Source organism: Bolinopsis microptera, chromosome 9 (assembly GCF_026151205.1).
Source record: "Bolinopsis microptera isolate Bmic1 chromosome 9, MBARI_Bmic_1.0, whole genome shotgun sequence".
Classification (NCBI taxonomy): domain Eukaryota; kingdom Metazoa; phylum Ctenophora; class Tentaculata; order Lobata; family Bolinopsidae; genus Bolinopsis; species Bolinopsis microptera.
The window spans coordinates 229,111-252,110 of record NC_087080.1 but is presented as its reverse complement, the minus strand read 5'-3'; the positions used below and the strand labels follow the sequence as shown (position 1 = coordinate 252,110).

Genomic DNA, 23,000 nt, shown 5'->3' with positions numbered 1-23,000 from the left:
ACGAATAGTAAGTTGTGGGCTGGTATCTGGTCGATGGCACCACCAAGGCTGTCGTAGTAGTTTTCTGCTTCGTCGACAGTCGCCCCCTCTGTCGGGCTATAAGTCACAATAACAGTTGTGACCGGGTTCCCTGCAAAGTTGGCTACCATCGTCCTCCTGTCATGTGAGTATACACTAATCAATGAGTTGAATACTGTCTTTTTGTCCAAGACAATACCAACCCCACCAGCAGCCGCCCCATTGCTGGTTCTCCATGCCGAAGTTGTTATGAGGTGAGAGCTTCCAAGATCTTGATACTCGATTTCAGTGCTATGTACTACCCGATGCTCCTGAATGCCCAAAATATGTACGCCACTATCCCTCATGCATACACCCAGCTCATCCCTCTTGTATTGTTCTCTTATTGTTCGTACATTAAGAGTTCCTACAAGAATTTCCTTCTGGCCACGTAGTAGTAGGGTACCAGCCTTTGAAAGAGTTGGAGCAGGAGATTTGGGTGTGACCCGCCGGTCGAGAGATTAAGGTGTGTGCCCGAGGTAAATACCCCACACACCATGTGTTGAGTCTACGGCGGCGCCCGGCCAATAGGCAGGTCACAAATTGTTTTGCCAGACTTGTATAACCGCATCATAGTACTCAAGCGAACAACCATCCCCCTGTTCGCTAGGGCCGTTACTGCAGAAAGCCTCACGTCTAGAACAATTGATCATTTGTCGCTCCTGATCCTAGAGCATCCTTGTCTCGTTACTTGTCACATGCACTTTTTCTAAAGAGGAACTGTATAGTGATATACAGAAAGAAAATCTGTAGTAGATTATGAAAGTACTATATTATGACGGTACTATATTATGACGGTACTATATTATGACGGTACTATATTACGACGGTACTATATTACGACGGTACTATATTATGACAGTACTATATTACGACAGTACTATATTATGACAGTACTATATTATGAAAGTACTATATTATGACAGTACTATATTATGACGGTACTATATTATGACGGTACTATATTATGATGGTACTATATTACGACGGTACTATATTACTACGGTACTATATTATGACAGTACTATATTATGACGGTACTATATTATGACCCGGTAATTTATGATAGTCCGGTAGAAAGTAGTGTAGTGCTGACACCTAACTAGGACTGCGTGCAGTATGACGGTAGAAGGCAAGTAATGGGGCAAGCGACGAATATAGTTTATGACAAGAGAGATGGAAATGTAATCCCAAAAATGATTGGATGAAAAAGTGCAGCTGTGAAAATTTTGTTGGTTTCATATTAGGTTTGTGATGTATATTGAATGAACTTTACAGCAAAAGACTGATTATCCGAGCTCATTTTCATGTATCTGATTCGCAAATCAGTACAAACCTCATCAAATATAGATGCCGTTCAGATCAGTTCTTAAAACTACGTAAAACTACAACTCATATCTAAAGCAGGGAAGTGTGAATAAATCTCTTTCCCATTTTAAATAGCTTGTTTAAAATTATGATTATGTCAAAAATATTGACATGGAAGTTGCAACACCATGGTTTGCAACTTCTGACACTACTTTCTGACTAACAATTAACTTTTCATTGCTTCTGCATTAGAAGTAAAATGAAATTGCGAACGTTAAGACGACTGCCACGACCAGCGAAAAAAGAGTATTGCACAATTATCGATAATTTTGATGATTTTTAACGCAACTGCACTAGTGCGGCTGTATCCTTCGATGAACGGTCAAGTAATTAGCTAACAATGAACAAGCAACCAACAATCTCAGTGGGCAAAATTGTCGGGCCCCAAGTGGTCAGCAATACTCTATTTATTTGGTGTATCACGCAGTGAGTTGTTTTAAAGGAGATATCATATCATCAGAAACAAAACTCTAAATAATGTTTGATGTCAAGATTTATTTGTAAACTTTTAAAGTAATATTACCATTTCACTCGTAGGCTGACCTTTATTGTTTTTACCACTCGCTGTTAAAACATAAAAAATCTTTTTGATCACGTCCGGTTAGTCTCAGGAAAAATTGGTAAATTACATCTGCAACACAAGGCTTGCTTCGAGTAAGGTTTTGAGTCTTTAAGTTAATTCTGCAATAACCTCAAAACAGAGACAGGATTAAAACAAGCAAGGCTCTAGTAATTACAGAGTCTCTCCATGGGGAATTCAGTGAAGTCGAAATAAACTAAAGAATTACCGTCCGAACAAGATCGTCAATTTATCAAAACTGTATTGCTAACAAATTTATTGAACAAACTATTTAGACGAACTTAATAGTTATCGAAAAATCTAATTTACATAAACGTGACTCTATTATACTACGTCGACATTCTATCAAAACATTTTACTCTACTTCTTATTGTTACAATAAAATAATGTTGTGGGCTAGAGTTTGGTGAATAATAACTAATTTTAATTTAGGTGCTTGTACTCTATAATAACTGTTCGGTTTAAGCAATCAACATTGGCATCATGACACTGATCAGCCAACTTGGCATGATCACAAGTTTCATTTAGCCCAGAAGCCTGTTCCAATTGTTGTCTCAGCTTCTGGCAGGACTGCTTTTTAGTTCATTCTGAAAATAGTCCGGCATGATTATTGGAAAATTATCTGGCAATAAATAAATGTTTCAGCTTGACTTTGAGCTTCACTTCATCGCAATATATGTCCAAAGAAGAAACGTCAATCAAAAAGAAACGAAAACCTAAAGTATCTAAACATAATTTAGCCTACTCGACAGGAAAATTGAGGAGGATCCCATATTGGAATTAGTGTGATTAAATCACTTAACCGATTGAAGAAATCCTTACATCACAAATGTTGTCACAGATCGTGAACCTCACCCCTCTTCAAGCCGGTGTAAAGTGATAGCCCAGCTAGCTACGTCCTTAATGTCAACCCTGCACTTGCGAACCAGAAGCTCACCTGAAAGCGATTTCTTTGCTGGTCAATCAATTAAGAATCAAGGGACTGGGAACATATATCTTATTTGGATAAAGTGTTTGGTAAATACACATACTAATCACTATTGTCCCCCCCCCCCCTCCAGTCTCCACCCTGTACTATTTTCCTCTCGATCAAGAATTATTGCTGTTGAGGGGTAAAATATTACCTTGTGTCCAGATTCGAATAGGATAGCTCGAGTTTTGGCTCCTCGGTATTCAACCTGGAAACAATTTTATGTAAGGAGATCCTGCGAACTCAGCTTTAAAAAACAAGAACTTTTTTATACTTGAACCTCCGTGCATATACTCAAGAAAATACAACAAAGTTGTTAATCATTGTTTAACTTTAATTATACATTCGTTAGCACTTATCCTAACGAATAAGTTATAAGTCACCACAATAATTTACTCTCCCACAACCTCCTGGATGTCATCGGTGGTTGATCTTGATGGAGTCTCCAGCGTCCAGTTCAGGTTTTCTTGATGCAGAGAGCCAGATCAACATTGTCTTCAAGCGTCTGGATGGTACATTCACATCCGATATTGTACTGGCAAAACGGACGTCTGGGAAAGTAGAAGAGTTATTCTCGGTTTACTGTATTAATGGGTTGTTTTAATGATACGATGTACTACACAATTGAAGAAGCTTTCACGAGAAGCTGGTGCTAAACTCGAGGATTTCAGGCCCTCTATAGTCATATTTCAACTATTCACATAGATCATCCTTATATTAGCACTTGAGATATCTATTCTTACCGTGTTATAGTGATCGGGTAGTGTGGCTGAACATCGAGACCTGTTTCGTTTTGTAGAAATAGAAACTCAAAACTCCGATCGTCTGTGGATGTTGGATGTTTATTGCAGTTGTTTTGACGGATAATTGGATATCTAGCTTTAATATTTATGCTTTCTTATTAATATTACTGTTTCATTCTTGAAGAAATTATTTGTTTGATCGTAACCGTCTTGATATTGACACTCATTCAATAATATCGCATATATTTAACATGTAATAAGTATCCGGTCAAGGCCGATAAACAGTGTAGTTAAACTGCACGAAGAGCTTTATATGGTGCGAAAGTTAAACGTTTGGTTTTCTTAATTAACTTTTAAAGCAGAGCTTCACGTGTTTCAACACGTCACTTTATTTAACAGCTCCATCTTTCTTCTAAGACCAGTTTATAGTCTGCCAAGCCAATCTCAACACGTTAACGCAAAGACCCTCGGCGTTAATGAGTTTGGTTTTAATTTGAACCAAAAATTAATCTTACAACAAATAAAAACCATTTGATGTGTTATTTTGCTTCAAAAATCTGCCACATTCAAGCATCAGCCTAAGACAATCGTCTTGTTTTATATCAATTTGATTACAACGACTAAATTTAATTTAACACTCCGCTTACAAAAATTACAAACTTAACAAGAAAAAGATAACGACACTTACCGGTGTTTACTATAATTGTTCCAGGACTTTGCTGCTGCTACCAAACGCAAGAAAGCGTTGCAACCCCTGAAATATGATGCTGTTACAAAGAAAAATCCGAGTATATATTAAAAATTGTTCGAATAATTGGGATTTGATGAAAATTTAAAATGTTTGATCATCTTCTATCTAAGTACAATTAATAAATTTTTTTACTTCGATAAAAATTGTCCCCTGGAAGAATACATGGCACCGGCCCCAGCTCTAAAATCTAATGGGGGTAACGTGTCCTAAACTCCCAAAACTTGCATCTTGGGAGTTACACACGAGGTTACCTAATTAATTTAAAGCGGGTTGACGCTTCACGCTAGAAGTAGAGACGGTGGCACTAGACAGATTCAGTGAAGGATACCAATCAATATTATTTTCTGTCGAGGTGTTCCTAATTTATATTAACCTATGATTATTAAAACATTTGTGTTTTTAGGAGAAACATGACAAATTAAGAGGAATGGCAACAATATGTTGATTCAATGTTAGACTAATATTTAGGCGAGAGGCGTTGAGTGATCACAGTCCCGTCAGAATTGAAATAAATTTTAATATCATATCGGTAGACTGATAGATCAGAAAACATTAACTCTTTGCTTTTTAACCAATCTGTCGAGCAATATCAAATTTAAATTTAGTGTACTTCATACACGCGATGTAAAACTTAAGCCACAAAATATCAAAACTTGGGACATGACAGATCTCAGAGTCAGAGCTTCGACCTCACAACTACCGTTTATTTCGAAAAAATCTAGCTAAAGAGTTATTTTAAGATTAAAGTGCTTAGAAAAAAAATTGAGAAAAAGAACGTACACCCCCCCAATTTAATTTATGAGTTATGGTCGAAGCATTTTTGATTCATAATTTTTATTTATAAAATGTTTGGATTATAAAATTGTCATGACGTCACCATGAACTGAAATTTATATGCTAATATGTCGTTATTGAAGTTGGTCGACTGGATAACCCTTGTTTATTAGGAGTGGAGTGAACACATTATGAGTGATTACACAGAATAATTTGTACCACCCTCTTTACAAAGTCAAGCTTGATACTCGGGGAGATCTAGAAGCCTACTAGCTCAGTAATTAGAAAAACAGTGCAATAAAGAACACTACGCATATTAAGGAAGAAGAGATCATCCCTCAAAGCAGGATCCAGTGGTGGAGAAGTCTACGTCCGGAAAATCTGCTGTAAAATCTACACACTATACAAACGTTCCGTGTACTGCGAAAACAAGAGTTTATTAACACTAGCGGTGAGATGGGAGAGGGGGGAGGTACCTTATAAACTACCAAAATCGTTCGTGCTCCTCACACATAAAGAGCCCAAGGTGCACGCTCACGTGTCTCCCTGGATTTCATTGCACGTGACAACCCTGGAGCATTGGAAATGGAGCTAGAAACCACGAAAAAAAAGCTGGAAATCTTACCTTTCGATAGGGTGGGACAAGAGCTGTTAAGCACTATAGCAGAGGAACTCTCTAAAACAACAACGTCTGTTATTGAGTCAGAATACCCCCCGATGTAAGTGAAGGTAATCCCCGTGTTTGCACGTGCTGGCTATACCTCACGGTATACAAGAACAGCCAACACATTTCCCCGTGAGGCGCAACAGCGAAGCTAAGGGAAAAGGAGAGTTATAATAGGTTGCTCTCTTAGCTTGATATACACATACTCTCCCGTTACACTAATAGTTACATTATTGTGTAGATTTCATTGTCTTTTGAGGTGTGTTCGGTGACGACTGTGAAAAATGAACAAGTAAGTCTTTTCTGTTGGTTTATTATTTCACTTTTGAGGGCTTGAGCCGAGTCGATTAGGGCTAAATGTTGTTTAATTTAGTTTTGTAACGTAATAAACGGACTCGAGGTGAAATTAGCTTTAGGTTATTTTAGCTTTTATCACTGACGCAAGCATTTATAACGCTGAGTCTTTACTTAACTTAACCCATATTCTTCTACGTAACTTTTAGAAGTACGGTTCATAGTTTTGAAGTAGTCATTAAAATATTATAAGATCGCAAATAGATAAAAAATTTACATTAAACGGGTCCTTTTAGCATATTTCTTTCGTATATAAAACCTGAACTGACGAACAAAGTTCGTAAACGAGTCGTAAATACGGTCGTGGGGTGGGACTTCATAGTTCAGTCTAGCAATAAAGTTTAAAACTTTAAAGTATATGTAATTTTTCTCTATAGTAAATGTAGAAAATGTCAAATTTTTTTTCTACCAATAAAACGGAGCATAATTAAGTCAAATTCTTTCGTGAAGAACATCGATACTTTAATTTATAAATATTTAATCTCTACAACTCATAATAGCTACAGCTGTTGCATCAACCATAATGATTATTCGACGATTAATCTAAGCATCAAAAATTGAGCAACGCAGCATCAGTTTAAAAAAATGTATTTCAGTTAATCGTAAACGGGAAGTGTTTATTAAGATTGTTTCCGGCGAACTCCATATTAATCATAACATAATTTCTTTTTTAAACGGTTAGCAATAACTATAATAAAAAATTGTGCAATTTTGATTTACCACATGCTGCTAAATCGATAATAACTCTAAAAAAGGACCCTCCGCAAGCAATCTTTGTTAAACAAATAAAACATTAACAATACTGACTAGACGCACACAATGCCTGATTAAATGTGAGTTCCCCAACAAGATTTATTTTATCACGTCGTGACCCCCATCGTCCGTTTCACTAAGTGGCGCCTGTATCCTAAGATACAGGGGACGCGCACTCGTGCGCGGCGGGTCATAAAACCGTATGGCAAATATATGATGGGATAAATTAAGACGTTAAAATAAATAATCTATTGGCAATGCTCCCTTCAGTACAGAAAAATGTTGATTTCTCATAAGATTTTATTTTAATTATCATGGCGGGCCGTATCCTTTCCTTTACAGAAGTTGACAAGCCACTGCACGTAGCCTTTAATAAAATCAGAAATAATCCTTCAATAATTTTAAATATATTACCGAATGCCGATTGATTTGGCAGTTTTGAATTAACCGCACTCAGTAGCCCTGTCTGGTAACGGACACCAAGTTTGAACAATGGGTGGTTGATTATAGCTCAAGGGATATGATGAAAATCATTTTGAAGTTTGTCTGAAGCTTATAAATGTACTTTACTTTAAATAATATAATGATATTAATATATAAACTTATATAATTAACTAGTTTAAGTATTTAATATGTTCCCACATGCAGATTTGTCGAGTAGCGCTGATTGGAGTGGCAGGGCTTTGGCAAGTGTGTCAAGAGACAGACTAATCCTAATGATACCTCACCTCAGCCGAGGGATGGGACCATTGTTAGTACAAACTTACGAATATTTAATTAATTAAGCTAATAATTAGTTCGCACATTAAACGTTAATGGTTATCATATCACTGCTGCTGCTTGAGACAGTGAGGCTATTTGCTTGACTCGAAGATAAAATTTAGATAGCGAGCTCAGCTGAACAAAAGGTTTATTGAACCATATCCATAAAATCAAACGTTAAAATCAACATTGGGTTATAACTTCAAGTTGACAATTTATTGTTCTAATGACTCATCGATCTTTGCTTGGACATCAAAAGGTGGACCATTTACACTACTGTCATGCCGACATTAAATGCTTTTATTTTAAGTGGCTAACGTTACAAATGGCACACTGATTGCGCTCTAGTGTCTCCTAGACAGTGCCGTCATTCCCACTGACATATAACTTCAAACCCTCCCGATTTATATTAGTTTATATCATATTATTTAATACTCTTGCTTCCACAATAATGTCAATTTAACTATGAAGTTAACTACCCATATTCAACTACTAACTTTTGATAACTCTGTTCAATAAGAGCATTTTACCTGATGTCACGTGAGTTAGTACAGCTCTATAGTGTGTTAACAATGATAGGGTTTTATATATAAAACAGAGCCTTCGAAAGTTAAATAAATCCATAATTTAAATATTTAGAGCGTAGTAACGCTTATATTATAAGCCTAGAAGTTTTATAAGTTTATAAAGGCATCTAACCAAATTCATTCCTAAGATTGCTGTTATATAAAATATAAGATAACTGTGGAGCAACTTCAAGTATATTATAATGTGTCCAAGATATGTCACTATAATATTACGTTTTTTAAGTTAAAAAATAGTTAAAATTAATACATCTCCCAACAGTCGACCTTTATGTTTCGTACTGACGCAAAATTAAAAGCTCTGAACTACGACACTACGACTCTGAAGTTAAACAAGCCTTTATAAATTCCTTAATTATTAAAGTCGATTTAATAGTTGAAACGTTTTCAAATAGTTTGAAGCCTTCGAACAGTTTACCAAAACTGCCAACAATTTAACAGTAATTCTATGAAGCTATTAACCGCCCGTGTTGAAGAACCGGAAGAGATCCGCAGAACAAATAAAGACGCTTAACTCAAACCGGACCTGATAATAAAACACAACCCTGGACTGAAGAATTCCATTAGATGTGGAGATGCTTGCAATATCTTAAGTCTGGGGAGGAATATTCGTGTGCTTATTAGGTCGCATTTTATTGAATACCCACCCTAGACTTGACACAATTTGTAGCGCCATGTATCTTGCCGAGATTGCTGCCCAAAAACCGACGTGTGGAAATTTTAACTGCAGGCTATGTCACGGGGTTTCAATTTCAGAGAGTCAGCTCATACCAAAATAGCAGAAGTTTAAAATATGCTGAACCACTAACCAATGCTTAATAATTATTGATTTCTTCGCTCATACATTCAATTACATACGGAAGGAAAATATCTCAAAATTGGATAGTCATAAATATTATGTCAGGTGATCAGAATGGTTTTGGCTTGCTGTTACTACAATTTTGTTTCAGTGATCAGAATGGATTGGCTTGCTTGTTACTAATATTTGTTTTCAGGTGATCAAATGGATTGGCTTGCTGTTACTAAATAGTTTGTTGCAGGTGATCAGAATGGATGGGGCTTGCGGTACTACATCAAGGTTCCGTCATCTATTTGCTCTCACGGGTAACATTAACTTTTTTCCTAACTCGTTAAGAATTTTGCGTTTATAGTACTGGAGGTTATCTTACTAGTATAGAGGCGAGACGATATATAATATATTCATGGCTGGACTTCTAACACAATAAAAGAAAGCGGGTGTGATTAATCGCGAAAAGTCTTTTGCATCATTATTTACATCAATTCAGGAAATTAATTCATTAAAGTAACTACAACAATACGCACAAATACAATTGAGAATAAAAACAAACTAAAAGCAGTGGGAAATCTGAGAGACTGAAATTTAAAAAGAAACTGAAAGCCGTTAAAAATGTACTCTTATCTTATCTCTTAGCTAAATACTGATAACTGATTCTCGGAAAATCAACTTAAAATCAAACAAAAAACTGTAAAATAATACTAAAGTAAAAAATGTAGTATGCACGTCCGGAAATAATGGTATAATCTTAATAAAATCTAACAACATATACTAAAAACTAAAACTAAGCTTCCGCAAGATTTAAAAAAAAAGATATATTTGGGGTTTACATCACGGTGTTCAGAACCCCCAAACCGTTCAAGGGTTTTCAATTGGGTTCCTGGTAGAACCCCTCTCTAGCTTCCATCCTTTTCTTTTGTCCTGCTTTACTAATATTAGGCTCATATAATATTATTTAATCCCGTGCCATTTTAACTGACACCACGGCATCAATTTTAAACACGACTTTCCGCAAAAACCGTAAAGGATATACAACTGAAACTTTTTTGACTGGGTCTATTGCTTTAATGGCTTCAAATGAAAAATAAAAAATTTGGCCAGAAATAGGAGTTTTAGAGCCCAACAGTTGGACCCCCAATGGTGTCAAAAACGCGAAGTTTAAATAGTAATAATTATTTATCGTCTCTTGAGGCGTGACAACCACTTTAGGGTTAGACGGTTCACTGCTAGTGCTTTGTAAAACGCGGTAACATTTTTAGCATTTTGCCCTGTGAAACCTGATTTTTTGCCTCGAGTATTGGTTCACAATTCTCATTATTACCTTTCTCATATGAGATGAGTAGAGTCAGTAAGTATCGGTAAGTATTTATTATTTCGTAGTTACTACAGATACTATTCTCAACTATGAACTCACAGGACATTATAAATAAATCAATAATGATACTCAAACTTGTTTTACTTTTTAAAATTTCCCCGGCCATTTGATAAAACAGTCCGGTCGTAGTATGAATATACTAATATTGTAAATGTATACTCAAATTAACTCATGAGCTCCTTATTAAAGATCAAGTGCACACCCGAAGTATTATTTGTCCCCAACTTTCTATGAGGGCAAATCCTCTGTCCGCATGGCTATGAGATGTTTATTATATTGGACCAAATGATGACGCTGAACTGTTGAATGTTAGATGGGGGACGTGTAGCACTATCTCACTATCATTTGAACATTCATCTTTAGTAAATGGCCATTTTGATAGGATATATTTATTAAAAGTATATCTCCCAACTATTTACAGAATCCTTTACATATTTGTACAAGTTGACACACTGTTTAGAACTGTTTAAAGGAGGAAAGTACTCTAAGGGGTACTCAGGTGGTACTCTTAGTAGGCCCTTAAAATGGGTATTTTGGGGATTTATGTGGGTTGTACTTATGTAGGTATATGGGTTAGTATTTAGAAAGTAATTAGGTGATACTTGGGTAGGAAATCTAGGTAGAATTAGGTGGGTACTCTGGGCAGGTATTTAGGTGGGAATCTAGGTATGTACAGTAGGTTAGTACTTAGGTGGACTCTGGGTAGGTACTCTGGTAGGTACTTAGTAGGTACTTAAGTAGGATTTAGGTGGGGACTCTGGCAGATCTCTAGATAGGTATCAGGTAGGTTCTATAAAATGGTCCGTAGAAAATATAGTGTGGAAACCCAAATTTAAGGGTTGGAAACAATTTTATGCTTACCAATCGTATTCTTAGCCCCATATTTTTTTTCACTTTCTGGCTCCCAATCACAAGTTTAATAGGTTTTTATATAAGATCTTTGAACGGTTCCAAATAACATAATGGTAACAAACACCCCTTTTAATTTTATGAAATTAATTTCGATATATTTTAACTAATACTGATATCACAAATTTTTAAATTATTAGAAATATTTAAAAATTAAAAAAATTATTTTAAGATATTTGAAATTACTAGAGGCATTCAGTCTAAGTAACGGCAAATTTAACTGTTCAAATGAAAAAGGGTAAAACCCCCGCAACCCCGAGCCCTCGAATAGATAAAATTTACCACACACTAATAACCGGGCTTTGTTTACATATTCACATTCCGAAAAAAAACAGAATTTTCCTTTAAAACATTAGTCATTTACCCAGCGTGCGTTTTTTGATAGCGGGCCCCCCACCCGCTGTAAAGGGCCCAAAATTTTACACCCCGTATGATATAGCCCGTAAAAGTGACATTTAATTTGACCAGTAGATATAGCCCGGAGTTCTCAAAAATTTTTCAGTTTCTGTATCGTCCCATGTGAAATTTCATAAGATAACAACTTAAATTTACTTGAACTATAGTTGAAACCGGTTAATTCATTAACGATGAATTCAATCGAAAATAATCGACGTGAGCAAATTTAGTGTTTTCTGTTTCAAATTTTCCCACGGCAATATCAGTGGATGTAAAGAATGTATCAACTGAAAACTCTGAGCTCACCCCTATGGGAGCTATTCGTTGTCACGCAGTTTGCCTGTTTGGTCATAATTAACACGTGACACTGACACACTTTTACTAGGTTCCAAAATTCGTGGAGACGCCCAGACTAAATTCTACCCGGTATCTTATATATTATCGATAATTGTTTTGGTTTACCATTTCAGTTGTGTTTACCATTTTCATTTCACTTTTTCAGTCGACAAATCTTAAAAATGAGGCCGAAATTTTAGTTTATTCTATTATAAATATCTCGGGATTTCGACGCGGGATCATATTATCACTCAGCCGGCCGCTGTTAGTAAAAAAATCTCAAGGGATATATCCCGCCCGGAATTTGTAAAAAACCCGGCCCCTTTTTAGTCGAATGATGTTTATATTCAATTCTCCGATTAAATAATCAATGATACTGCGATTGAACCGAAAATATAGAACATTGCGCGCGATCACGGGGGCGCGTCAGTGCGTACCACGGCCCCCAATAGATACGCTGAGTCATCCCAGTGACACGAAAGCGCACCACGTGAATGAAACTCGTAACCGTCCCTTCTTTTACACGCAAATTCTGGGAACGTTTCCCAAAACGCTAATTCTTGGGAAATTTTTCCAAGCGTGGGTGAGAAAATTTGGGGACAGCCGCTACCCTTGTCCGTGCCTAAAATAGTATTGTTTTGCTTGCCTCCTTCCGCCTTGTTCCTGCTAAGTTCAAATATTTCTCCACTTACCTAGACGATCGGTTTTTAATTTAGATTCTAATGTATTTCTAAAGTATAAATCCCTTTTCGAAATGCCGGAGTTTAATAAATCCCTAAAAACTTCACGTCAGGGCTAAAAAAATGTAATCCCCCACTGGGGCTTGGGATTAATTTAAAACAAAAAATCGTGCCTCGGCACTCGTATGTGTTTTTCAATCTCCCGCTAGGCGGGATGATCTGTTTATAAACCCTTTGCGTGGGGGTTTATGTTTTTTGTGTTCCCCAAAGATATGTTTCCCTGTTTTTGTTTTTAAATGCCATTTTAAAATTTATGTTAGAATTTGATCTTTTAAATTTCTATTAATGTCCATGATAGACTGTGATTTGAGCTCTCTGGGTTCTACTTTTTTAAGTGTCCCGCCACTCGTAGTGTTCAGAAAAATTAGTACTGGTTACCCCGGGGAACCCTGGTTTCCCGGTAAAAGAATGAAATGACAACTAACTTGGTAGTAAGGGCTCTGTGGCGACTGGGGGTGCTTTTTCTGGTTTAGGGGAGGAGAGGGGGGGAGGGAGAGGGGGGTATAGGGAAAAGTAGGATAGAAAAGAGGGAGAGGAGGAGAGGGGAGTAAAAGAAAAGGGGTAGAGGGTAGAGGGGGAGAAAGGGGAGAGGGAGGAAAGGGCCCATATTTTGATCGTTTACATTAAAATATTACCTGAAACAATGAGCTGGAAAAAATTTTTTTGATAGCAGCCCGGGTTTTTCGTTTTATAGTCGTATTTTGGCCGTTTTAATCTTAAAAAAAGCAACATGATTTTTTTGTAACTTTCTGAAAACTGTACTTTAATTAAAATTTGCTGTGATTGATGCAAACTGAAGCTTCGTGATAAACGCCCCCCTGTGGATATACACGTATCATTCCTCGCCTCGAGGGCGGAACATGTATTAGAAACAGTTGAAAGTAAAAGTGAAAATAAATTAAAAACGGATCTCTTGAAGAAACTAAAATAAAAAAAAATATCTGTAAGAAAAAGCTCACGTGGTGGATATAATCCCCATCACCTCGACCCCCGGGGGGGAAAAATCGTATGCATGGGCCCCATGGGCCCCCCGTGCTATACGAAAATAAGTCCTCCTCGGGCTAGCGCCCTCGGGGGGCATATGAAATATTGCACGCGCGTGCGGTGCAAAAATTTTTTTCCCCCCCGAGTCTCCGGGGATATGTATATATACGCATACGAACGCGCTAAATTCCCTAAGTTTGGGGACTTTCATATTTTGTCAGCTCTCCTCCAAAAATGTTTTATTATTATATATTAAAAACGGATCTTAGTCAAAAAAGATTCTTAAAAAAAACCTTAAGCGGTAACTGTACCCCCTTTAAACAGATTTTCCCAAAATCTGTTGATGCAGTATATTCCAATTTTGTTCAAATCATCAATTGCCATTTTCAAATTTCTAACTTATTTCATTTTAAATTAAAAAATTTCTTCGGGTCTAATTTAATGAAAAATTTTTTCTGTTTCAATCAAAAAAGGGTTGGGGCTGGGGTTTTTTTTCCGGGAATGTCCCAAAATTTCCCACCCTTTTTTTAAACTTTTAAAATTTTCATTTCCCACTCAATGTTTTTCATCATACCGGGGTTTTTTTGGCTGGGTTCTCATATTGATTTTCCCATTCTTTCACCCCTTTTGATTTTAAAATAAAAAATCTTTTTAACAAAAAATGCTTTTTTAAAAGGAAATTTTTTTACCGGAAAAAACCTTTTTCAAATTTTAAAAAACCCCTTTTGGACCCCTTTAAATTTTCAAACAGAAAACCTTTTTTTCCCCAGGTTTTTTTGGGATTTCCTTTTTTCTTTTTTTTTTTAAAAGGGTTACTGATCCCTTTAAAAAAAATTTTTATTGGGGGGAAATTTAATCCCCAAAATTTTTACTTGTTTTTTTAGGGGGGGGGAAAAATTTGGTCGTTTTTTTTTAATCCCGGGAAAATTTGTCTTGGAAATTCCTTTTTTGATTGTAATTTTTAAAAACCGGTTTGTAAATCGGGCCTTTGATTTTTTTTAAATTTTAAATTTTTTTCCCGGGTCTTTGTTTAATAAAGAAAATGGTTTCAAATTTTTTTTTAAAAAAAATTGTGAATTGATTTTCCAAGACACTATAACGAAATTTTTAAAAAAATAAATGAAAAAAAATTTGGGGGGGGAAATTGTCCACCAAAAAAAAGGAAAAAAAAAAGGGGGGAGAAAAAGGAGGAAAGGGGGGGGGAAAGGGGGGGGGAGGAGGAGGAGGGGGGGAGGGGAGGAGGGGGGGAGGGGGGGAGGAGGAGGGGGGGAGGAGGAGGGGAGGAGGAGGAGGGGAGGAGGGAGGAGGAGGGGAGGAGGAGGGGGGAGGGGGGGGAGGGGGGGGGGGGGGGGGGGGGGGGGGGGGGGGGGGAAAAGGGGGGGGGGGGGGGGGGGGGGGGGGGGGGGGGGGAAAAAAAAAAAAGGGGGGGGGGGGGGGGGGGGGGGGGGGGGGGGGGGGAAAAAAAGGGGGGGGGGGGGGGGGGGGGGGGGGGGGGGAAAAAGGGGGGGGGGGGGGGGGGGGGGGGGGTGGGGGGGGGGTGGGGGGGGGGGGGGGGGGGGGGGGGGGGGGGGGGGGGGGGGGGGGGGGGGGGGGAAAAAAAGGGGGGGGGGGGGGGGCGGGGGGGAAAAAAAAAGGGGGGGGGGGGAAAGGGGGGGGGGGGGGGGGGGGGGGGGGGGGGGGGGGGGGGGGGGGGGGGGAAAAAAAAAAAAAAAAAGGGGGGGGGGGGGGGGGGGGGGGGGGGGTTTTCTTAAAACTGGGAGGCAAAAAGTGCTTTCCCAAATAGTAAAAAAATTTTCCCGGGGGGGGGGGGAAATAGCGAAGGTCTTCCGGGGGGAGGAAACCGGGGCTTAAAACCGCCGAAAAACCCAGATCTGACTCACCCGAAAAGAAACAAAAAAAAAAGGGGGGGGGAAAAAAAAGGGGAAAAATTTTTAAATGGGGGGAACTGAAGGACGGGGGAAAAGGGAAAAGGGAATTAAAAAAAAGAAAATTTAAACAAAAAAAAGGGGGGGGAAAAGGAAAAAAAGGAAATTGTAGATAATTTTAACGACAAAGAAAAGAGTCTCTAAAGAATGTGCGCGGAAGTGGAAGCTAAGATGAAGAACTTCAAATCTGAACAAGAGAAAGAACTGAAGAAGTCGGAGAGGAGGATATAGACGCAAAGAGTAAATTAAACAAGTGTTCGAAGGAGGCGAAAGCAAAGGTGAACAAGTTGAAAGAACTAGAGTTGGAGGTGAGCAGTGAACTAGCTAAGGAGCTGGAGGGTCTGCGAGAGCAGCTGCCTAAGTGCGAGGAGGCTATAGCTGCTGCTCAGGAGCTTGTTGAGGGAGCCCAGTTAAAGCTAACTGAGTGCGCGGCGGTAAGGGAGACACTGGCTGCTGAACTTGGGGCTCAGCGTGAACTGATACAACAGTGTTCTGCTGAGATAGAGAACTTTGTGAAGGAGCAGAAAGCAGCGGAGAAGCTGATAAGTAGCGGCGGGATAAAGCTGAAGGAGCTGACTCACAAGCTGAGTAAACTGAACAAGGAAGCGAGCGAAGCAAAGCAGCAGGTCCAGTATTACCTCAACAACTATGAGTGGATTGCTTCTGAAAAACAGTACTTCGGACAGAAGGACACTGCCTACGACTTTGAGAAACAGGACCTGAAAGAAAGTGATAAGAAGTTGGAGCGTCTGAAGGCAAGTAAAGATAAACTGTCCAAGAATGTGAACATGAGAGCAATGCACCTGCTAGGAGAGGCGGAGAAACGGTACATTGACCTGGTGAAAAGGAAGGACATTGTGACTAACGACAAGCACAAGATAAACAAGGTGATCAAGGAGCTGGACGAGAAGAAGAACAGGGCAGTCAGGAGAGCCTGGGAGCAGGTGAACAAGGATTTCGGCTCTATATTCTCTACGCTGCTTCCTGGAGCGAGGGTTAAACTGCAGACTTTGGAGGGGAGACCTGTTACTGATGGTTTAGAAGTCAAGGTAAGTGCTAATGTTTATATCTTTGGAGGGGAGACCTGTTACTGATGGTTTAGAAGTCAAGGTAAGTGCTAATGTTTATATCTTTGGAGGGGAGACCTGTTACTGATGGTTTAGAAGTCAAGGTAAGTGCTAATGTTTATATCTTTGGAGGGGGGACCTGTTACTGATGGTTTAGAAGTCAAGGTAAGTGCTAATGTTTATATCTTTGGAGGGGAGACCTGTTACTGATGGTTTAGAAGTCAAGGTAAGTGCTAATGTTTATATCTTTGGAGGGGAGACCTGTTACTGATGGTTTAGAAGTCAAGGTAAGTGCTAATGTTTATATCTTTGGAGGGGAGACCTGTTACTGATGGTTTAGAAGTCAAGGTAAGTGCTAATGTTTATATCTTTAGAGGGGAGACCTGTTACTGATGGTTTAGAAGTCAAGGTAAGTGCTAATGTTTATATCTTTGGAGGGGAGACCTGTTACTGATGGTTTAGAAGTCAAGGTAAGTGCTAATGTTTATATCTTTGGAGGGGAGACCTGTTACTGATGGTTTAGAAGTCAAGGTAAGTGCTAATGTTTATATCTTTGGAGGGAGACCTGTTACTGATGGTTTAGAAGTCAAGGTAAGTGCTAATGTTTATATCTTTGGAGGGAGACCTGTTACTGATGGTTTAGAAGTCAAGGTAAGTGCTAATGTTTATATCTTTGGAGGGGGGACCTGTTACTGATGGTTTAGAAGTCAAGGTAAGTGTTAATGTTTATATCTTTGGAGGGGAGACCTGTTACTGATGGTTTAGAAGTCAAGGTAAGTGCTAATATTTATATCTTTGGAGGGGAGACCTGTTACTGATGGTTTAGAAGTCAAGGTAAGTGCTTATGTTTATATCTTTATATAGGTTATTATTGTTGCTAAGTAAACATATCTTACTTTGTAAACCTATACTACCTTACTTTAATAGTTTACAATTGCAGGTTGGGTTCGGTGAGGTATGGAAAGAGTCACTAACCGAACTGAGCGGTGGACAGAGATCTTTAGTGGCCCTCTCTCTTATCTTATCTCTTCTTCTCTTCAAACCCGCTCCTCTATACATTCTGGACGAGGTAATTATACTAATTATACTAATTATACTAATTATACTAATTATACTAATTATACTAATTATACTAATTATACTAATTATACTAATTATACTAATTATACTAATTATACTAATTATACTAATTATACTAATTATCCTCCTCTGTTAGGAAATACTAAAACGCTTCTGTTAGGGAAAACTAAAACGTTTCTGTTAGGAAATGCTAAAACGTTTCTGTTAGGGAATACTAAAACGTTTCTGTTAGGGAATACTAACATGTTTCTGTTAGGGAATACTGAAACGTTTCTGTTAGGGAATACTAAAAGTAAAACGTTTCTGTTAGGAAATACTAAACAGCAATAGCAGCAAATCTGGGGAAACTTTGAAATACACCAATTTGAAGCATTTAACCCCCCCTTAAAAATCACAGATTATGAATTTTAGTAATCTGAATATTTACATAGGTCCAAAAATGTCATAGCTTCATGATACTGCAATGAAAAAAATCTCAGAACATTTTGGTGCTGAGTTAGGTGGTTAAGTAGTCGAAAAATGACTGATTTGTTAGTGGACATTTTTTATACCTCTAACACCCAAACCCTTACTACAGTGAAGATATAAGTACTACAGTTAATATTGATGGTCATTATTGAACAAAAATGGTTCATTGACACATAGTTGAAGAAAGATTTCAAAAAGGTTAATAAATGTGGTCTGTGGAGTGGTTTATTTGTTTATGTTATAGTGTATGCGTGCGCGCGCGCGTGCGTGTACTTAACCATCTGTAGGCCAACATATTTAGTCTAGGCTTAAATTCTTTATATATTATGTCACCACTATGGTGCCCAATACTTTTAGTGAAGGTTTGATGTAGAACAGTTAACCACCAACTGTGGTATATCAAAAAAACCATGTTTGTACGCGCGCGCGCGCGCGTGCGCGTACTTAACCACCTGGTATGGCACAGCATTGAAATATCACCATAATTTCAAAAGCAGAGGTCACCATTCAGGTGCCCAAAACTTTTGGCTATGGTCCCAATACCATAAAACCTTAGATGTGGCCTCAATGTGGTTAAAACATGTTTATTTTGGACTTTCGGTCAACAGAAGCCATCACAAATTAACCATTATTCAGCAACCTCCGAACTTTTTGTGCCTTATTTTGTTTTGAAATTTGATTATGAGAGATAGCTGGAGGATAATAAGTGATTTTAAAGATAATGTCACAAAATGTGTGGCCGTATGGTGGTTAAAACGACCAAAAACACTGATTTTGGTCAATTTTAGACCTTTATTAACCATGATGGACGCAACATAGGACTCAGCAATGTTTCTGGTCATATAAATGAGCAGGTAGTTATATCTAGATAATGTAGCATGGCCAGCTATAGCTTTACAAAGCTAATATGTGCTCTAAAAATGGTTAATTAGTGCAAATATAGGGTATTTTCGAGACATTTTAACCACCATAGCTGCACATTGATCATAATGCATGAACTTGGGGTCAATTATGGATTTGCAAACAAATATACACTCATTTGGATAGCAAACCATTATCTGAAGTTCATATTGTGGTTAATTTTCACTTTAATAGATGCCTTGTTCAACAGCCTAGCAAGTAATATAGCCCTTTTAACCACTTTTATGACAACATTTCTTGATAACTTTTATCAAGACCCTTCAAATGTCCTTTGTTGACCATAAGATGTTGACTAAAATCATTAATAATGTTTTGATTGGTGGTTAACAACGAATTTTGACATTTTAACCATCTTTTTAGCACATTTTACGAATATTAACCACCTCAAATCAACCATACTATTAAATTGCACATTTGTGATAAAAAATTATCATCCATGCACAAATGAACAACCACCACTATACATCTATAATCAGAGCAATATTTATAGCTCACCGTTCATCTTCAATTTAACCACCATTAGGACCACAAAATGCCCCCCATGAGGTTTGAAAACTTTTGTGATAGTTGCACCATGATATGATCTCAATATAATGACTACTCAGTTCATAATATCATATCTCAAAATGGTGGTTAACCCTAAAACTGGTATTTTAACCACCATAGTGGCCACATAGATGACCCATTAACCACAATTATTCAACATAACCGTACTGTAGTGTTTTGTGCACCAGAAAAACATCACTCCAACATTGAGATTAACCACAATAAGCTGCAACATAATATTGAAGTCAACATACTGAAATTGTGTGAAAAAAGTCAATGTCCACCAAGTTTCCCCAGATTTGCTGCTATTGCTGTAAAACGTTTCTGTTAGGGAATACTAAAACGTTTCTGTTAGGGAATACTAAAACGTTTCTGTTATGGAATACTGACACGTGTTTCTCTCCAGGTGGACGCAGCGCTAGACTTGTCCCACACTCAGAACATCGGGCAGATGTTGAGGGCTCACTTCAAACATTCTCAATTCGTCGTGGTCTCCCTCAAAGATGGCATGTTCCAGAATGCTAACGTTCTCTTCAGGTAAATTGAATATTTATATTGTGAATACTGTGCTCTGATTGGTTAGTTTATGTCACGTGGTGTGAGTACTGTGCTCTGATTGGTTAGTTTGTGTCACGTGGTGTGAATACTGTGCTCTGATTGGTTACTTTGTGTCACATGATGTGAGTACTGTGCTCTGATTGTTTACTTTGTGTCACGTGGTGTGAGTACTGTGCTCTGATTGGTTACTTTGTGTCACGTGGTGTGAGTACTGTACTCTGATTGGTTAGTTTGTGTCACGTGGTGTGAGTACTGTGCTCTGATTGGTTAGTTTGTGTCACGTGGTGTGAGTACTGTGCTCTGATTGGTTACTTTGTGTCACGTGGTGTGAGTACTGTGCTCTGATTGGTTAGTTTGTGTCACGTGGTGTGAGTACTGTGCTCTGATTGGTTACTTTGTGTCACGTGGTGTGAGTACTGTACTCTGATTGGTTAGTTTGTGTCACGTGGTATGAGTACTGTGCTCTGATTGGTTAGTTTGTGTCACGTGGTGTGAGTACTGTGCTCTGATTGGTTACTTTGTGTCACGTGGTGTGAGTACTGGGCTCTGATTGGTTACTTTGTGTCACGTGGTGTGAGTACTGTGCTCTGATTGGTTGGTTTGTGTCACTTGGTGTGAGTACTGTGCTCTGATTGGTTAGTTTGTGTCACGTGGTGTGAGTACTGTGCTCTGATTGGTTACTTTTTGTCACGTGGTGTGAGTACTGTGCTCTGATTGGTTACTTTGTGTCACGTGGTGTGAGTACTGTGCTCTGATTGGTCAGTTTGTGTCACGTGGTGTGAGTACTGTGCTCTGATTGGTTAGTTTGTGTCACGTGGTGTGAGTACTGTGCTCTGATTGGTTACTTTGTGTCACGTGGTGTGAATACTGTGCTCTGATTGGTTACTTTGTGTCACGTGGTGTGAGTTCTGGGCTCTGATTGGTTAGTTTGTGTCACGTGGTGTGAGTACTGTGCTCTGATTGGTTACTTTGTGTCACGTGGTGTGAGTACTGTGCTCTGATTGGTTATAATAAGACCCTCACCTATCAGGACGAAGTTTGTTGACGGAGTATCAGCTGTTACACGACACACTCAACATTCCTCTACAAAACCTGCTCCTTCTGAGAAGGAGAATATTCAGCCGCTCGTTAAGAAAAATAAAAAACAAAAGGTTTAGTTACCATGGTGACTGGTGATGTGAAACCTACTTACTTTTTAAACAGTTGCTATTCAAGTAGCTTCTTTTTAAATTAAGCAAATTGTCAAGTTGAGAACTAAGGTGGTGTTACCATGGTTACGGATTATTAAAACTGCGTGTCAAGTTCAGTGCGCGGCTTAATGACTATAAGTGTGTACATGACTAGGGAGCACTGAGTTGCTAACTTTATCTTGTTTAATATTAATGCACACTTTGCAAAGCAGCATTACATTTTAACCTTAGGTATTGAGTGCTCGTAATACAAAGTAAAAGTAATATATACTGGTATTCATTATTTGTTATAGTTAAGGCTCATGGTAGTCGGGTGCCGCGCGGACTTATCGCTCGGTCGATCGAGCGATAAGTAGCTCCTTATCGCTCGTGCGCGTCGTCACTTCAAGCACAATTGCGCGTCGTATCGTACTCGATGCTTGCCAAAGAGCTTTAATACTTTGGTTTTGGCGTGTTCATCTGAAGTCCAGAAGATGAATCCGAGATTGTGGAACCAGATGATACGGTTTTTGAGGCATTTTGATACGGTCATTTCAGTCTTTTAAAGTAGTTTCAGAGTGCTGGAAATGGTTGTACGGTGTAGGGGGATGTGTTTACTAACTATTTTGACGTCAAAATAGTCGCCCAAGACTCCCTGAGTCATGGAATAAACGGAATGAACAAAAATGAAATTTTTTTCTAAAACTCGTCGGATTGCCCCAAAACAGGTCGGAATCGTTTGGTATTGACCCTTATAGTGTTCCTACAAAGTTTGGTGGCCCTAGCACTCCCAGAACGCCCACTAGAGACTTAATTCCATTTCCGTATCAAAAAGCTGGTTTCTGAGTATCCGATATTGATAATGTCATTTCAGTCTGTTAAAGGGGCTGCAGAGTGCTGGAGATGATTGTACGGTGTAGGGGGATGTGTTTACTAACTATTTTGACGTCAAAATAGTCGCCCAAGACTCCCTGAGTCATGGAATGAACGGAATGAACAAAAATGAAATTTCTTCTAAAACTCGTCGGATTGCCCCAAAACAGGTCGGAATCGTTTGGTATTGACCCTTATAGTGTTCCTACAAAGTTTGGTGGCCCTAGCACTCCCAGAACGCCCACTAGAGACTTAATTCCATTTCCGTATCAAAAAGCTGGTTTCTGAGTATCCGATATTGATACGGTCATTTCAGTCTGTTAAAGGGGCTGCAGAGTGCTGGAGATGATTGTACGGTGTAGGGGGATGTGTTTACTAACTATTTTGACGTCAAAATAGTCGCCCAAGACTCCCTGAGTCATGGAATAAACGGAATGAACAAAAATGAAATTTTTTCTAAAACTCGTCGGATTGCCCCAAAACAGGTCGGAATCGTT

The 23,000-nt window shown here is 38.5% G+C and overlaps 1 protein-coding gene across 1 annotated transcript; it reads left to right on the top strand.

The window, feature by feature from the left end:
* The first annotated feature begins 10,491 nt into the window (after positions 1-10,491).
* Positions 10,492-21,854, top strand: LOC134821022 (structural maintenance of chromosomes protein 2-like). Its single transcript, XM_063831685.1, has 5 exons — positions 10,492-10,514; positions 16,018-16,870; positions 17,829-17,957; positions 20,310-20,440; positions 21,492-21,854. The coding sequence occupies exons 1-5, from the start codon at positions 10,492-10,494 to the stop codon at positions 21,616-21,618; spliced, it is 1,263 nt and encodes a 420-aa protein (XP_063687755.1). The 3' UTR covers positions 21,619-21,854.
* Positions 21,855-23,000: the final 1,146 nt, after the last annotated feature.

Coding starts and splice junctions, on each gene's coding strand:
- LOC134821022 (XM_063831685.1), top strand. CDS start 10,492: ATGAGTAGAGTCAGTAAGTATCG. Junction 10,515..16,017: donor AGTAGAGTCAGTAAGTATCG/GTAAGTATTTAT, acceptor AATCTGAACAAG/AGAAAGAACTGAAGAAGTCG. Junction 16,871..17,828: donor CTGATGGTTTAGAAGTCAAG/GTAAGTGCTAAT, acceptor TTACAATTGCAG/GTTGGGTTCGGTGAGGTATG.